The sequence below is a fragment of the Lagopus leucura genome, unplaced genomic scaffold (genome assembly GCF_019238085.1).
Source record: "Lagopus leucura isolate 7727_CA_CO unplaced genomic scaffold, USGS_WTPT01 Super-Scaffold_797, whole genome shotgun sequence".
In the NCBI taxonomy this organism is placed as follows: domain Eukaryota; kingdom Metazoa; phylum Chordata; class Aves; order Galliformes; family Phasianidae; genus Lagopus; species Lagopus leucura.
In genome coordinates this window covers 4,981,388-4,999,720 of record NW_024962259.1, presented here as the reverse complement: position 1 = coordinate 4,999,720, position 18,333 = coordinate 4,981,388, and the positions used below count along the sequence as shown (strand labels likewise).

The window sequence follows — 18,333 nt, the reverse complement described above, 5'->3', positions numbered from 1 at the left end:
AGTCTCATACTAAAACTGCAACTATGAAGCTCTACAGAAACATGTTTTTGTTGGCAACACCACTAAATGTTTCTGTTTTTACTGGGCCTATTAAGGCACTAATATTAATAAATCTCAAGATACTAAAGATTGGGTTTTTTTTTTTATCTCACTGCTGGGACCATCAGAGTGACTGTATGGATTACATTGCAGAATAAAATGAAATGTTAGCAACATCCATGACTACACATCATAAGTTCAAACACACCACAACAGATATACACAGCCAGAACTCTACACTTACCTACAGCTAATTAACAGCATATGGTGAACAGAAACGCATACAGCCCAGCAGTGTCCCACTTAGTGCTGTTAGAACCACAGTCCGTCTAAGGTAAGCTGCTTAAACACAGTAATGCTTCGGGTTCTGCAGAATGTTCCTCTGCCTGAGCTGACCAGAGTTTCCAATTCAGCTATCTTACTCCTCAGTTTTCCCCGATTCTAAAGTATCGTGCCACATTTTCTGCACTTTTTAAAGAGTGTGCACATCATACAATGTATGTTTATATGTATATAAGACAAAATTTAAAAAGAAATCTATTATTAGAATCTTATAGGTGACATCTGACACAATCAAGAAGATTTTTTTTTGTAACTAATAATTAAACCAAGTGGAAAAAACACCCTGCAAGGACTGTATTATGGTAGCACGTGTATGATAGCCACTATAGTAAATGGTGGGAAAAACCAAAAACACAGATCCAGTAACAACATACCTAGAGGAAATTTAAGTCAATGCATAGCTCTAAATGTGTTGTCGCAGCAAGGGTTTGGGGGTGGTAATCAGTGTGAGCGAAAAGCCAATTGCAGCTCTTTGCTGACAACCCCTACTATCCTGTGCTTTCATTTCCCCCAGAATATACTTACAAGAATGCATGCCTATAAGCAAGCACATACCAAGGCTGTCATTCAGCAGAATTAACTTCAAGTAATTAGTATTTGGCATCACAATTAGACACCCCAAGTTTCATCTGACTGGCAACAGCCATAATACAGCACTAATCAGTTCAGTTTCTTCATGAAAAAAAAATTAGATTCAGTTTTAGATGCTTTATTATGCGTTCATTCACAGTTCCCAGTGAACTTCTAAATAAAGGACAGATATGATATTACCTATAGCATCATTCATGATCAGCCCTGCACTATATCTACTATTGCCAATATTAAATTTATGTACTATTTTAAAAGTATTATTTTCCCTACAAAGGCACATATCTGAGCTCACTGCTTATGGCAAACACCTATTTTAAGCTTCTGAAGTAGCAAGCATACTAGTTTGTTTTGTTTTCCACCATGACTGACATACACCCATCCATGAAAAGTAAACAAAAACAGTATTAGTGTTTTTTCAAAATTGATTTCACAGTATATTTAGGATCGAGGAATGTCACCACCAACCACCATGCTGCAACACGTGAACTTTGTGCTTATTAAACTATGTGGGTTTTGTCTACAATTAATACCTTCATTTTGCCATTGCAGGGAAGACTGCCTAAGGGGAAACAAGGCAAGCTACGCACATCCAACTAAGCTCAGGCAATCAGCCACAAGAAAGCTCGTCAAGAACAGAAACCTCATTTTATTGTAAAAATGTATTTATTTATTTATTTATTAAAGTGCAACAACTTCAGCTCCCTGTAGAAGCTTCGGTCTGTAGTCACTAGAAGATAGCTTAACTGGATACTTTAATCCTTGGGATGTAAAAATATAAAGTCTCTTAATCTCAGTTACTTAATCCTAAAGGGACTTAAAATTCAATTCCTGCATATTATTTCTTCATAGAAAGTGACTGGTTTCTTTAATGATAAAAAGCTAAACAGTGCTTCAAAACTAATGGTTCAGCACAATTGGAAGATGTTTATAAAAAGCATCCCTGTGTAGGTAAAGACTAGAATAACAAACATATACAGGCAGTTCACCTCAGTAACACCCTACCTATTTCATGACTTAAGAAGGTCTGCTTAAGAAGTCCAGTAAGGAGCAACATTCCTTCACCAGATTTGTAATCTGTTTTATGCAGTAAGCCAAAGGGAGCCAACCTACACACACACACACACACACACACACACACACACACTTGAATGCCTGCTACAGCACAGCACATGCTGAGAGCTGTCGCCATCACCACTCACAGTATGCAAGACAAATAGGCAAACCAGAAAACCTGGGAAGATTCAGCAATGCAGATTTGCTTACAAGCCACTGAAAGGGATCAGACCAAACTGCACAAGTCTAGATGCAACTTCCAATACTGCACATTTGTGGAGCTTGAAATAGCAATTTTACTTTCAGTTTCTTCAAGTTAACCAGAAACAAGAACTACATCAGCATTTGGGAAAAACTCCTGACAATTCCATGGTATAGTGGAAGAAAAGGCAAAGAAGTCCTTCAGCAGAAGTAAAAATCTGACAAACTAAAACATGTTGCAGAATGAGTGCTATTTGGTATTTTGCTATTTACATTCAGGTTCACCAGCAGTAAGTAAATTAAGTTCCCTACATACTAATCCTGGGTTCTGCTCCCTCTGCTGATTTATTACCCAGAGGCCTAGTCATAAATCCATGCAGTAATTAAAAGAAACAGTTTCTCAGTGGGAGTAAATTCTATTTTTAATTATTGCCTTCTCTGAAATGCTGTTTTCAAGCAGCAATATTCAGATCTTGATTTTACTACCTGGTTATGTCCAGCGTCCTGCTTATGCAGACATGAACTTAAGAGATCTTTTCTCACTAATGAAGTAGATAATAATTTAATGAATGTAATCGGCCCATTCATTCTGTCAGTATTTCACACTTCATTTTTAAAGGACAAAATCTCTCACTTCAAACTGTCTGAGGGCTTCTTGAGATTCAACTTCTTCACAATTCATAAGCTACTTACACCAGGTTTCTAGATGAGTACACAGGTATTCCAGCTATTCATCGATGACGTGCAACCACATACCTGCAGTAGGCTCTGAACTGAAGATGATAAAGAAGTCTATCACTCGCGATGTGAAGTCAAAGGCTATTTGCTGGCTGCCATGAATAACAGAGATACTGTGCCGGTCACCATAACTAGCCCGGGGCATCCCCCCTTGGAATATAATGTAAGGAAGCCTTAAGAGAAAGATACAGCATATGCTGAAGTAAGAAGCAAGCACAACTTCAAAGACAAAGTCAAACTTTGACAAAAAAAAAAAACCCTACATCTTAAAAAGCTCCTCTGAAATGCTCTTATGGTAACATACACTATATCCTTTAAGTACTTCTTTCCAAAGCTAAGGACAAAGGAATATAACACAACCTTACCCATTCCTTGTTGTCTGCCAGTAGATCTTAGAGATGGCCTTGCACGGAAAAGGACCTATGAGAACAGAGCTAGTTACCATAATTGAAGAAGCGCATCCTCACTTCAGATGTCCTTTATTCTGCTTTACTTAGGTCAGTTCAGTGACCAAGAGAAGGAGAGTCACCTGAACTAGTAAACAAAACTTCCCCAGACCAAGCCACAACAGACAACAAGTCTGCTGGAACATGTGGATCACAGTTACTCCTCAGGAAAACAACGCTTAGATTCAGGGAAAGTTTTGAACTACGTTGCCGATGGCTAACAGAGTACAGAAGCTGATTAATGTTGAAAACACATTCTGGAAATTAAGTTAAAGATGATAGAGAGCTTCTAAAGCTTCTACACACTTAAAAAATGAGGTCATCCCTATTTTATGTGTTTTTTTGCAAACCAGAAGATCAACTCCTGTCAAACAGGACACTTGAACTAAAACAATGAGCTGAATCACCAACACCTTGTTCATAAAGAAAGAACATTCTTCAACACATTTGCTCTTCATGTTCAAGACTGACTCAGCAATGCAAAGGAGTTTAAAAATCCAAGAAACAGCTGGACTGAAATCAATTAGTCCAGGCTCACAACCCATTAAAACGGTAGTTCTGCCTTTTGCCATCAGGATAAAACACGAGGGACAGCCCATCGTGAATATCCCACGTAGGCTCTAAGTGAGCCCGAATGAATGTGCAACAACTAAATCTCACTTACTGACCATAAGGCACAAGATTTTCCAGAGGCAGAGACTGCCTGTCGTCATTAGATACTGGCCACTGGGTGTAACTTCCATCATAATGACAACTAATGAATTTACTGCCATCCCTCTGCCAGGAAAGGTTCTCCAGTTGCTGAAAAGAAATAGACAATGATGTACTCTCAAGTTAAGAGTAAGAAAAGGAGGGAGAGAGGGAAGGGGGGAAACAGGAGGGGAAAAGGGGAAATAAGCTTTGTCAGGCTCTTCCTACATCCACTTATCTTCAAGAGTGCCGTGAGAGGAGAGCGCTCTTCCTCCCGTAAGAACTACCTTTGGATTGGGTTAATACCTGGCTGCCCAGGAAACGGTGTGTCACTTTGTTATCCCGCCGGTCCCAGAGAACAATCAAGCCTCTGCTGTACCCAATCAGGATCTGGTCAGGGTTTTTAGGATGCTCCTGAAGGGCTTCTACCAATTCACATGATCGTCTGTTACAGTAATCTTCAGGTATCCTGCAGAAGAGAAAACAGAGGTTTATTTCTGGTATAACTCAGTACAAGTGTAGTAACAGTTGAAGTATAAGAAAGAAATTAAGCAATAAAAAGCAGTCAGTGGAGAATAAGTGTAATATTTTTGTAAATCCTTCAAGAAGCAGAAAAACCTTACATAAGGCCTATAACCAGGCCTGCCAAATCAGCCTGCCTGTATTCAGCATCTCCCTCCCTTCACTCAAAGCTTACAGTGAGTTTTGGGACTGGATCTGAAGATTGTAATGCATACAACTAACAGTGCACAAGGTTTGCAGATTAACTCCCAGTATGCACTGTACAGTCTGCTCATGTTCAGCACTCCCACAGTGACAGCACTATGGACAGACCAGGACTGAAATCAATACTTAACACACATCAGGACCAAAAATTACTTTCACAGAAGTCCTGCAGATTTGGAAAATGAATAATATAACAGCAAGGCCCCAGTATTTAATTGGGGGTGACATCTGAACAAAGGATGCCTGCTCATGGGATTCCACTTCCACACAGGAGCGCCTATCTGCTCGCTCACCACTGCAGCACAGCCTCAGAGGTTATGGTCCTGTCCTCCAGGACTCCAAAGGATGGCAGTTCCACCACGAAGATGTTGCCACTCTCCGTGCCAAGGTAAAGGACTTCCCGTGAGGAGTGGGGAAGGACAGCTGTTATCTGCGTGGCACTTGGCGGAGAGCTGGAGATGTAAAGTATCTAGTTAGCTACATGCAAGATGGTTACGTTTACCAAACTTGAGAGAACCAACAACTCAACTGGATGCTTATGAGTGCAATTTGTTTTATGGACAGAGATTTTGAGACAGGCATACTTTTTTGAAGGCAAATTCTAGTGTTAATGTAAATTATGTCAAACAACTTTTGACAAGCATGTGAACAAAGATCAGATGCCCTTTTACAGTGGTCTCTCTTATAAAGACGCCTCCAAAGGAGCTAAAAATAGCTTCCTCAAAATTGGAAAGATTAAATAAAGTCATACTGGTATTTAAGACTGATTTAACAGATGTATAGATGTGCTTCACCTTAAGATTTACAGTGCCCGTACACAAAGAAGTAGATATAGGACATCAAACTTAAAAACAGAATTTTTACCCAAAAACTCACACTTGACATTGGTACAATCTTAAAAGGTGGTCTCCTGAGCCCTAACCAACTCTTGCTGGTTTCTAAATGTGCCTCTCTAATGAGCTCACAGGAATCATAGAGTCTGTAAGATCAAGACAAACCCTAGCTAAAATAATAACAGTTTTCTTCCTTGCTAAACTACACATAGTTCAAAACCACTCCTGAAGATTACCCAGGTGGCCCTTTCAGTGTGAAGCGATGATCTTCCCACAGCTCAGATGCTCCACTGCGCTGCTTCAGGCTCCAGAGGTGCAAGCTGTTATCATCTAGTAATGTCACCAGCTGGCACTAAAATACCACACATTACCTTTTTTCAGAATCACAACATCAAATACAATACAGAAAATCTAATGATTAAGTTGCTGCTGTAAATAATTCCCTCTGCTAAAGCAGGATCAGGGCTTGCAGGTGGGCATATATATGTGTGGTGGGTATATATACACACGCATAGGGCTACATTCAGCTGCACTGCAGCAGCTCAGGAGGTTAACAGCAAGGCATTTGGAGGAAGACGAGAATTAGTCTAAAGGTTGAAAACCTTCATCTATAGGACAACAATGGCACAGGTTATCACTAAGGGAGAAGTTAGATTTTTGGAAAAAGACCAGCCTAGGATGAAAAGCTTAGCAAGGCAACTCCAAGTGTTAGTTCACCATCTTGCTCAGCATGGTTTGCAGCAACACATCCCAGCTTTGGGTGGGGCTGATACAGTTTACTACACCGCACTCCTTGCATTTTTCATGTTCAACTTCATTCTGGAGAGCTGTGTCAGAGTCCTTTCATGGGCCCCGCCCTGCTGGCTTTGTGTCCAAATTGAACATTTTGCCTGTTGAAGCCACACCTGGTACAACACTCCCCAGGAGAGTTTCAGGATGTACCTACCATTAGTTAAGCAAACAGACACCCAAAACCACTTCAAGAATTAAATCCCTCTCAGAACAGACTACTTGAGCTACACTGGGGACATCAGACAATAAAACACATCGCCAAGACACCAGTCTGACAGTCAAGGGAAGGGAAAGTGGTTAGTCAACCAGCAGCCATTTGGAAAACACTGCCTTTGCTAATTTTAGTTTATATCAATAGCTGTAAAGCAGTCTCCAAAGGCAAGATTCAATAATCAGAAACACATACAGGCAGCAAGCTTAATAGCTGGCTAGATCAGCAGTACTCAGCTGAACTGCTGAAAAGACTTAGATCAGCAGCAGTTCTGTTCTGCAAAATACCACTCAGTCCTACTAAAATTACAGGGGCTGCAAAAGGAACAGTTTTCATCTCTGCAGCAGATAACCTGAACTACTCTGGACTTAATACCATTCTTACCACCTCTACTTGAGATAAACAACTAAATTACAAATAATAAAGCTACTCTTAAGTTTTACCAAGCTTCTCCACAGCAACAATTACTGCTGAGAGCACAGAATACTGGAATAAGTGTTACAGACCAGCAGCAGCTGAATAAACTCAATTACAGGAGTTCAGTTACCAGCAATAAACTCAACACATATTTAATAAAAGCCTACAAAAGTCACAAGGGCACTGGAAATACACTCACCTGGTCAGGTATAAAGTGAATCTGCATTACAGTATTGTTTTCTTCATGTAAACCCACGAATTCCACCCCAGGAGCACCATATCTGAAGGCTTTGTTGAGGTTCTAAAGCATTTAGGAATATCCAGATCTGCAGTTACCTGATAAGAAGCATGCTAGCTAGCAAGATGAAGAGAGATCAGTTTGAAACCATGTTGTACTGGTCATGGTCTGGACTGCAAAAAAAGAAAATATGCCCCGTCCCTAGAGGTGTTCAAGGCCAGATTGGAAGGGGCCCTGGGCAGTCTGGTCTAGTCTGGTAATTGTGAAGGTTGGTGGCCCTGCATGTGGCATGGGGGTTGGAGATTCATGATCCTTGATGTCCCTTCCAACCCTGGCCATTCTGTGATTCTGTGAAAAAACATGCCTACTTTGATTTTATGTGCTTGTATGCTTAAAGGAGACTGCAGGAGAGCATGGAAGTTTACTTAATCCTTTGAGAATTTGCAGAAGAGGTGCCTGAACCCTGTTTTCTGAATCTTCTGGTTTTTTCTCCCTCGGAGATGTTTAATGGTTTCTCAGACACTACAGTACTGCTTGTTTGTAACCAAGAGACAGATGGCTACTGCTTGCATGCGAGTCCAGACTCTGAACACAAACAGCACCAGGAATGATTAAGCAGGTGGAGGGCATATCAACTTTTTCTTTCAGGGATGAGCAATCTGGCTGCTGTACAGCGTACCTTGCTGGCACTGCACCACAGGAATCACCTCCACGCCTTGCATATATGCAAAAAAATCAAAATGGACATCACTGCTTTAGTTAAAAAAGTCACCTTTTTCAGTGTTTAGGTCTAATGCCTATAGGGTCACAAATACAGGAAGCTGAATGCATTTCTGTCTTCAGATTTAACCTCTGAAATAAAATCACTTTAAAGAAAGAAAAAAAAAGCCTGCCCCAAATATTTAAACAATCTGGGAATTTACAATGTGAAGGATTGCTAAACTTGGGCTAAATGTAGTCTGACCTTCCACATAACAGAAGCAGAGCTTCTTCTAACATCAGCATCAAACTCAACTTCTGTTCGAGCAATAGTTCAGCTCTTGGCATTCTGATCAAACCAAAACTCAATTTAAACCTAGACAAACTGTTCCAATGTTCTGTAATCCATGTTTGCAAATTTATACATTGAGCAACTTATTATAAAGCCTTCACAGTTGTATATTCTCATGCTGCTAGAGAAACCTTGCTGAAATTGTTCAAAAGAATACAGTTTGATGGCTCCTGACCGCGTTCCAATGGCCATAAGGTGGAGAAATGGACTATAGCCCAATGCGCTGGGTTGATGGGGAAATCCATGTTCAACAGTCTAGCAAAGACAAAGAAAAATCATGATCAAAGAGCACGTCTCATGGGCATTGTTGTGTACAGATAAAAAAAACAAGTTAAATATGGCATAGCAGTCTGAAATACAGAAATTAAAAAGCAATACTCTGAAAACAATAATCCAAACAGCTCTTCATATTATTTGTAACTCTGTGTAAGCACAACTTAGTCAGCAGAATACACTTAACACCCCACATCAATTTTACCTCTGTAAGCCACCTGCTCAGCATAATTTCAAAGCCTAACACAACTACTTCCTACTGCAAAGTAAGCTCTACCTATTAAATTCTAAGAAAGTCAGTCTTCATGACCTTCTCTTATTGACTGACATCAAAAAATGGTGCAAAGCTATGATGAAGTACAGAATAAACACCAATGCTCACTATGAAAGCTAAATAGATTTGGGGGAAGTCAAGAAAACTACTGTGGCAGATATTCATTTTCTGAGGGTACCACAAAGAACGTCAGACTTCAACAAGAGCGGAAGCCTGCACTACTACCTCAGAGAAATTCATTTGGTAATTTAAAAAAAAAAAAAAGACACCAGTGTATTGCTTGATTGTAATGACTTCCACAAAGTATAATTTACATCGCATCAAAACTGAGACTTGAAGTGTGCCATATACATCACAGTTAGCAGAGGTGATGCATTTATACACTGTGGCAAAACGTTCTACCATACTTACAGGTTGCAGTCATTTGTAAGACCTCTCAGTCAGGCTTCTAGAAATATTCATGTACAGCTCTTGTCATTGACCACAGAAATCATGCATGTACAAGTGTTCAACAATGTACAGCTACATAAAGAAGGCTTTATGTGCCTGAAGATAAACAGAGCTGATTCCTAGAAAACACTTATCCTTATAATTCTACCTTTTGAGAAAATTCTTCTAAGCAAGCTGAGCAACTACAGGAAGGAACTGGTTACAAAACAGCCCAACAACCACACATAGAAAAAAGCGATAAGCAGAGAACCCTCCATTTACAGAAGTAGACACTTGTGCCTCACTCCCATCTTCATTACCATTATTTTGTTGAGATGAAGCTACCACATCACTTGGCATTATGGTTTACTCTGCATGGAAGGAACTGGAGTTTATTTCCTGCATAGTAATTTTCCAATTTAATCCTCTTCAGGAGTTAAAAAAAAAAAAATAAAGCCGGTTTCATTTTTGTGGTCATAGTATTAGCCTGAGGTGCTCCCAGCTGAAAGGCTGCTACAAAACAGTTTAAAGCCCTTTAACTGTTCCTGCTAAAAACACCGGTGTAGGAGGATAGCCTGATCCCAGTCTCCCAGACTGCTTAAATTCCGGCCATTCTGTTGTAATTTTTAAATCGTAAAATCAGACCTCCTTCCTTTCAATCATCAGGCTAACCCAGTTGGAGGTCATATTAGAAGATAAGCTATTTTAGAGCATAAAAAATTGGAAAGATTGGAATATTCCCTATATTTCCCCTTGCCAACTCATAATGCTTGGCAAAGCAGTAGCTTGTAAATTAACACTAGCACTAGTGGCACCAAGAGTACCAAATTTATTTCCTTTTGTTACAGGTTCATCTCTTGCCTTATTTATATACCACAAAGGCAACTTAGGTGTTAAATTTGTACTACCAAAAACAAATTTCAAGAAGTCAATTTTTCCTTAATGTCCCACTTTAAGTTGTGACTAACCAACCTCTGCCCATCTTTGCATACGAGACTTCCTAGTGGAGGCTTCATGAAATTCAGAACTGTAACTATGGATTTAGAATTAAAACAGAACAGTTTTCTAAATGAACATTTACAAAGAATTTCTCTGTTCTACGACAGCTAGTGAGTTAACATAGAAAAGTTCTCTAGTTGGCAAAGTTGTTGGAGTACGAAGTCATCACGTACAAGTCTCTGAAGAAAATTCAAACATGTTAACCACAAATAAGACAGAACAACAGACACCACTGCACACTCTCCCAAAAGAGCAAAGAATTTGGTAGGGAGAGATCAGTGTAATTTCACTGCTAGTTTTCATTTCAACCTCCTGATAGTCACTGTGCTGTCACACCACCAGCAGAACCAGGTGTTATTTTCAATGAAATGTCAATTTAGGAATTGCATTTAGTCTGAGATTACTTTCATCCAGGAACATGAGAATTACTACTAACCCTTCTTATAACAGAAAACCAAGACACAGACAATCCCATACTGCGTGTTAGGATGCTGTCAACACTAAACTTAGTATCGGCTTAATTATATCTTGGTTTTGATGTGCTATTTGTATACACATAATACAAATTAGTATAATCTTTAACTTTCAGATATTAGACCTATAAACAGTTCTGTTACACAGTTCAATCATTCAGTCTTACTAATAGGATGATAATTTTTTGCCCAGAGTTTCTTTTAAAAGAAGATTTGAAGAAACCTTCCTTCCAAGCCTGTTGACAAATTTGCAAAAGCTGCAGTGACTATTCATCAAAGAGAAAAGTGCTAGTAACGAGGCCATGGCAGAAAAGTGCCATATGCAAGAGCACAGAAAGAGAGGATCACTAACAGCCATAGCCTGTTATTTTAGGCTTTTCAGAAGGCACAGATGGGGTAGGAGGGGTGGCGGAGTTGCCCTCTATGTTAGGAAGTAAACAGATTGTGAAGAGCTGTGTCTGAGGAACAGCCACGATCAGATCGAAAGCTTGTTGGTAAAAATTAAGAATCAGTCCAGTAAAGGGCATATTGTGGTTGGGGTCTGCTACAGGCCACCTGATCAGGAGGAGCCTGTTGATGAGGCCTTCTTGCTTCAGCTGCAGGAGGTGTTGCACTCATCCTGATGGGGGATTTCAACCACCCGGATATTTGCTGGGATAGCGGCTCGGCTGGAGGCAGACAGTCCAGGAGATTCCTGAAGTCTGTCAAGGACATCTTCTTGGCCCAGATAGTAGATGGACCAACCCGAGGTGAAGCCTTACTGGACTTGGCGCTCACTAATGATGAGAGCATTAGAGAAGTTACGACTGGAGGCAGCTTGGGCTGTAGTGACCATACCTTGATGGAGTTTGTGATCCTAAAGAATGCAGGCCAGGCAAAATGCAGTCAGTACTCTGTGCCTTAGGAGAGCAAAATTCCAGCTGCTGGGAACTGGGATTGTTTAGCTCAGAGAAGAGAATGCTCCAGGGAGAGCTCATTGTGGCTTTCCAGTACTTGAAAGTAGTGTATAAACAGGAGGGAAAATGGCTGTTTATGAGCGTGGATAGTGATAGGACAAGGGGGAATGGTCTTAAACTGAGACAGGGGAGGTTTAGGTTAGATATTAGGAGGAATTTTTTCACACAGAGAGTGGTAACACTGGAACAAGTTGCCCAAGGAGCTTGTGGATGCCCCATCCCTGGAGGCATTCAAGGCCAGGCTGGATTTGCCACTGGGCAGCCTGGTCTAGTGGCTGGTGACACTGCACTTAGCAGGGGGGTTGAAACTGGATGATCACTGTGGGCCTTTTCAACCCAGGCCATTCTATGATTCTATGATTTTACTCCATAAGCAATTGTGCAACCACACTAATGGTTTTTGGTAGCCTAGAATCTTCAGTCAAGCTGCCCATAAGACAGAATGGCTTCTAGGCTGTCTATGACACCACAAAGGCCAGGCATTCACATTCACTGTACTTATTAATTCAGACCTTTTTCTTGCACTTATTTAAAATCCAGGATCTGTTTTTTTTCTTTGCTAAATCTCATCAAGCCAACTGTTTGGCTAGCCTCATTCTCTAGTCTCAATGCAGCTTTCATCAGTGAACCCTTTCACCTGCTCAGCAGGTAAACGATGAACTCAGCAAGGGGAGTGGGGGGGATATGGGGACGACACAGAGAGGTTACAAAGGAGCCTTTCAGTGGAACTGAAATGAGAAACCAGAGTGGCAAAGCATGCCCGTCTTTTCAAGAGGGCCTTTGTTTCTCTGAGGAGCTTTCATTTTCATTTTTCTCAAGCTATAGATTTGCCAGACTCAGTAAGCCTAGTGTCAGCAGCATTAACTAACAGAAAAGCTAGTGTCAGTCATCATATTTACTGCAGGAAAAACGCAGACAAGCTTAACAGTTGTTCCTAGCCCACTCTAAAGCTGTGCCACTGAAATTCAGTGCCATTTTCCTCAATTCATTTCTATCAGATTGTTTTGTGACAAAACAGAGACAAACCAACTACAGGCAATACATGCACCGTACATTTATTAAAATGTTGTTTGAATCACAGAATCACCAACCTTCCACAGAAGGTTGGAAAAGACCTATAGGGTCATGCAGTCCAACCACCATCAACAGTTCTCACTAAATGTCCCTCAACACAACGTCCAAACGTTCCTTGAACACCAAGGTCGGTGTCTCCACCACTTTCCTGGTGGTGACTCCACCACCTCCCTGGGCAGCCCGTTCCAGTGCCTGATTGCTCTTTCAGAGAAGTACTATTTCCTAACATCCAGCCTGAATCTCCCTTGGCGCAGCTTGAAGCCATTCCCTCTAGTCCTATCACTTGTTACACGAGAGAAGAGGCCGACCCCCAGCTCTCTAGAACCTCCTTTCAAGTAGTTATAGAAAGCAGTAAGGTCTCCCCTGAGCCTCCTGTTCTCCACATTGAACAATCCCAGCTCCTTCAGCCGCTCCTCACAAGGCCTGTGCTCCAGACCCCTCACCAGCTTTGTTGCCATAAGAAATATTTTTTCACTGAAGAAACAGTGAAGCCAGTATGTGTTAAATCTACTTTGCATAAACAGTAATTCAGTATTTAAGGTAAGCTATCCATCACCTCCATTAGCAAAGAGTTGAGAAGACTGAAAATAAGAGGGAAAAAATAAAGCCACAAATTAAATACAGTGTTCACAGTTTGGTAGCATTCAACTGTAAGATAGGCTGTTTGTTTCACCTGTGTTACCCACCATCCAGCCTGATGGCGTCAGCCTAGACGTGCCTGTTCTGTGGGGCTTGGACTTAGCCAAAGGCACCCAAGTACTACTTCTAAAAGCAGGACAAACTTAAAGAATTAGACTGCCAAGCATTCATACAGTATTCTTCATTCTATCCACTAAGCTAAAAACAGACTCTTGCAACAGGTATACAGAAGTATGGGAAGTTCTCAGTCATACAGAAAAACATATGCAAAGCTAAGTGACTAGAAGAACTTAGGAAGGTGTTTCTTGAAACAAACACAACTTTACTGAGAATTTAAAGAGCTAATCCAGTACCCAGTCAGTCCTTTAAAACTATTTCAACTACCTCCTGTATGGAACAGATATAAGAAAGAAGCTGTAAAAGATCATAGATGTCAAAACTTGAGGGAGTGAAACTAAGAAAGCCACGACTGCCCTAAAAATCATCAAACACTGATTAAAAATAACCAAATAAATAAATCCATTACTAGGTCAGTATGGCCAAGCAGAGTCCACAGCACACATGGCATTATATGGTCATATTCAACTTCTGTATAAGCAATAAAATTAGAGCAGGAATCCCTAGTACTTTTAAGGGACAAATCAACTATGGAGTCCCTACCACCACAGGCAGTCACACTGAAGAGGTGTAAATATGCTATGCGGTTTCTCTAATTAGCAACTTCACAGTCCAATCAAATATTTCCCAAGCAGATTCTTAACAAGAAGCGTTTCAAAGGCCTCAAATAGTAAGCGTTAACATAAAACTTGCTTACCAGCTCACTGCTTTTATAGCGTATTAAACAAGAATGTAACATTTTTGTCACCTTGAAGTCACAACCTTCAACGGGTCAGAACTGAGACCTGACTTGCCCAAATTTTCTTAGTCCATCCAGCTACAAGCAGACACTTATTGTATCAAAGGGCAGATGTTTAAAGGATTCTTCATCTTTGGAAATACTGAAATGGGACACAAGACTTGGAAAACTCTATGTAAGAAAAAGGTATAATGTAAAAGCCTCTGGAGGTAATATGAAAGCATTGGTCCATCCTTCCAAGTCTTGTCATAAAAGAGCAAGTTTGCTTGGCTTAGAAGTGCAAAATGCATTTTGTAAAGCCTTTAATTGCAAGGTTGCAATGAATAAATCACTAGGAAGTTTCCAAAGTAGTCACCCCCCTAGAAACAAGATGTCATTTTTACCTTCAGGACTGAATCAAATGGAGTCTCAAATTCTGATGCCAGGCTCAAACATATCTGGAATTTTCCCTTTGCTGCAAAAGTTTGTTCTTTCAAAGATGTCCTGTTTTGCATCACCCAAATTAGTCTAACTCTGGGAAGTTGAGCTTAGCCAAACATTCCCATAAGAAAAAGGCTTATTAAGGAAGAGACGTCTTTGAAAAAAAAAAAAAAAAAAAACAAAAAAAAAAAAAAACAGTTTTTTTTCCCCCCATCTTACATACAATTTTATATGCTTTTAAGCAGTTCTGACCTATCCCTGAGATCCCTGAGTCTTCTGAAGCAGATGGTGCATTCATCTAAATGCAAACAACTCAACACTGAAGTTACATCCACTGAAGTTTCTACTGCATCTGCACAAGCATTTCCTCATAGAAGCAAGGAGAAAATGTGCATGCAAGTAATGTTTTGGTACCAGATTGTATTAAAACATTTATCTCCAAGCTTCCAAATTTCCACTTTAATGAATCAAAGAGATTATTTCATATGCTGACGTCATTCATCCATTACAGTTTTCAGAAAAACTCCATTTAAACTTTAGAAATTCAAAGCCTACAAATATATTTCTAATACCCAACAAAGGCTTTTGTAAGCAACCATTAGCCTAGAAGCGAATTCATATTAAGTTTTTACAAGGTTAAATGCACTACATGTTCCTGTCCAGAACTCAGAACGCATACAGTGCTGGATACCCAGCACAGCCATTGCTGGTTCCTCTTCTTAAAGAGAAGGCAAAAAAATTACAATACAAAATCAGACTAAGATAATAGTGAATTAATTATTGTTAATTATTCATGGTCACTGTACTAGGTACTCCCACATCTCTATCAAATACTTAAATTGCATTTAAAAAAAGAAGTACACTTATAACCCCAAGTATAATCACAGCCAAAGAACTGTGGCTTCAGCTGCATCACAACCTGAATCTCACCTGTCTACCTTAAGAAAAATATTTACTTTTATAATGGTACTGCAAAGACTAGTTATAATGTAAACTGTCACAGCACATAGCAGGACAAAGTGCTGAACACTCAGAGTAAAGGAAAGTTGCAGCAAAGATCTCTTCTTCCAGCAAGTGCCACTCAGCTGCAAGACAGCATCATTTTGCTTAAAAAAAAAAAAAAAAAAAAAAAGCCAGAATTGAGAACACACTCATAAGCATAAAGAAAACTAGTCAGGTTCAGCAGAGGGAAAAAAAAACCATGAAGATACAATACAGAAAACTAAAACAAACCACTTCTCCTAAATTTAAACTTTCCTACCCACACTCAAGTAGTTTTTCCCTCCCTTCACACTGTCCAATGGCTCTGGATCAATTTGCTTTGTACACATCTCTTGAAGTTCAAGGATAGCACTGTACCTTGTTAAACTGGAAGAGTTCGCGCTTGAGCCTCTCTCTTACTGGATCATGTCCAGGTCTTAAGAACCTTCTCATTGTCCCCGCTTGCACCAAAAATCCTAACAAGCAAACAAATAAAAGACACATAAATAAAAGCAGCTTGAGAAAATAAGCAAGCAGAAGCAGGTTATTTTGGTTCAGCATTTAAAACAAATCAGCCTGAGCAGGATGAGAAAACACAGCTATAGAGTAACTAACACCTGATAGCACTGCAGAACTTCATCTATAGAGGCAGGGCTTCCTTACCCAATGCCAATCTCACATAGCTGAAAGAAGTATAGATGAACCAATGGGATTTCAGAAGATTTTATACTGCCATTTTGTGATCACTTCAGCCAGCTTTATCCAAAGAGCCAAGCAAAACTGCAGCAGTTGCTTAAACATTTAGACGAACCTATCTGAAGATCAGCTCCCAGGCTCATAGCATTATTGACTAGAATCAGTTTTCACCCCAGGTAACCCCCTGGCTACTGAGCTAAGAAGAAAAAGAAACATTTTCAGCCCACTCCATGGGTATGGCAGAAAGGGCACAGAGCTGCCTGCCGGGTAGCAGCATTAATTATTAACCTGCCTTTTGTATCAAGACTAACTTCCCTGCTGAAGGTGGGGGCAGGGGAAAGAAATCTTGCACCTGCAGCCCAATGTGCAGTTAGAAGCAGAAGACTTTTGGTTCATCTCATTGCCTTGCCTCTCACAACTGCAGAAGCAAGGAAAATTAGGCAGACTGACCTGCAGTCTAGCAGTCATGCAGTTGGTACCAGCTTACAGCCTCATACTCTGTGCAGCTCAGGAGATCCTTTGTCACATCTCTCCTCTACATTTGTGCTAAGCTCTACCAAGTCAAGAGCAAAAGTTTGAATCACATCCTGACAACTTATTACGTAGGTAGGACCACCATTCCCACATCTTTCATAGAATCATAGAATTGTTTGCGTTGGAAGGGACCTGTGAAGGCCTTCTGGTCTGCATCCCGCCAGCAACAGACAGGGACACCTATAGTTCAGTCACAGAGCCCTGCCTAGCCTGACTTCGATTATGTCCAGGATGGGGCACCCACCAGCTCTCTGGGCAATCTATTCCAGTTTCATAAGTTCCAGTGCTCAGACAGCTCAGCTTTTCACAAAAACAGATGCTGGACACTCCAGTCAGTATTTCTTTAATTCATTGGGTAGGAAATTACAGTAATATTGCAGCTACTCTGCACACAACTAACACGTACATGGTGAGAGCCAGAACTTTTTAAAAGCAGTGAGAAATCAGTACAGACATCCTACAGTAAGCCACGTCTGAGAAGATGCAAGCACATAAGGCAGGGAGGAGGGGTACAAGGCTAGTATCAGAAGAGGCTGAGAAGGACCAGGATCACTCATGGTACCACCAGAGCAACACAGGACCGTGGACCTTTGATTCAAGCAGAGGTGCTGGATGGGTAACAGAGAATCCAGCTTTCTTGGCCTGTCAGCATAGAATCCGGCAAACAAGGTGCCTGGCTATCTGTGTATTTCTACCAATAATAGCTTAATGGCTAATGACTTAATCAGCCATCCACTACTGAGGGCTTGAATTGCTTTTTCAAATGGCTTTTAACAAGGCCTTACCAACCCTGAAGAACATACAGGGAGAAAAATTACAGAGCACTCTCTAGCCATACCCCTTCAGAAAGACCCCAAGCTAGAAGCCATGTTGTTTTGTTGGATTATTCCTTTTTTGCCTTCCCTATCCACTCTCTAAAATCTCCAGGTACTTGCACGGTGCTGTCCAGAGCTCACTGAGGAGACTGATGCACAGTCCCCTTTCAGAGGGGATCACATCAGCACTAGGAAACAAGCAGGGTCACTTCACCTCCACAGGCATCTCCACTCTGCACTGAGAAGGGTGGTTCTTAGCTAGGCAGCTGTAGGCATCTGTCTTGGTGAACGGTGTGATTAACAGTAGCTGGAATGAAGAATGTGCACAGGAACACCTATAGTAGGGAATCCTTTCAAAGAGAGGAAGAAATGTGTGGTTTACTTGGGAAGTATATCTTCCTACAATGATTTAGGTAGCTGAACTGAAATTTCAAGGTTTGTATCAGACCATGAGTCGTCTGTAAAGACCTTTCACCAGGTGGATGTTCCAGAAAGAGAGGGACATCTTCACACAGGACTATGTTTGCTGTAAGCTAGCAAAAGCTA

The 18,333-nt window shown here is 40.7% G+C and overlaps 1 protein-coding gene across 6 annotated transcripts in view; it reads right to left on the bottom strand.

Moving 5' to 3' along the window:
- Positions 1-18,333, bottom strand: part of LLGL2 (LLGL scribble cell polarity complex component 2) — a 35,603-nt gene that overhangs the window by 10,349 nt on the left and 6,921 nt on the right. For 2 of the 6 annotated variants that reach the window (XM_042865102.1, XM_042865103.1), the window contains exons 1-10: positions 16,554-16,692; positions 16,121-16,218; positions 8,526-8,623; positions 7,279-7,360; positions 5,896-6,011; positions 5,120-5,278; positions 4,407-4,569; positions 4,079-4,211; positions 3,330-3,384; positions 2,983-3,137 (exon numbers count right to left, since the gene is read on the bottom strand). In XM_042865102.1, the coding sequence (XP_042721036.1) occupies positions 2,983-3,137; positions 3,330-3,384; positions 4,079-4,211; positions 4,407-4,569; positions 5,120-5,278; positions 5,896-6,011; positions 7,279-7,360; positions 8,526-8,623; positions 16,121-16,218; positions 16,554-16,581 (1,087 nt within the window). In that variant the 5' untranslated portion in view covers positions 16,582-16,692. Of the gene's footprint in view, positions 1-2,982; positions 3,138-3,329; positions 3,385-4,078; positions 4,212-4,406; positions 4,570-5,119; positions 5,279-5,895; positions 6,012-7,278; positions 7,406-8,525; positions 8,624-16,120; positions 16,219-16,405; positions 16,510-16,553; positions 16,693-18,333 lie in introns of those variants that run through there. The other 4 variants (XM_042865105.1, XM_042865107.1, XM_042865104.1 and 1 more) reach the window with 3 other exon arrangements.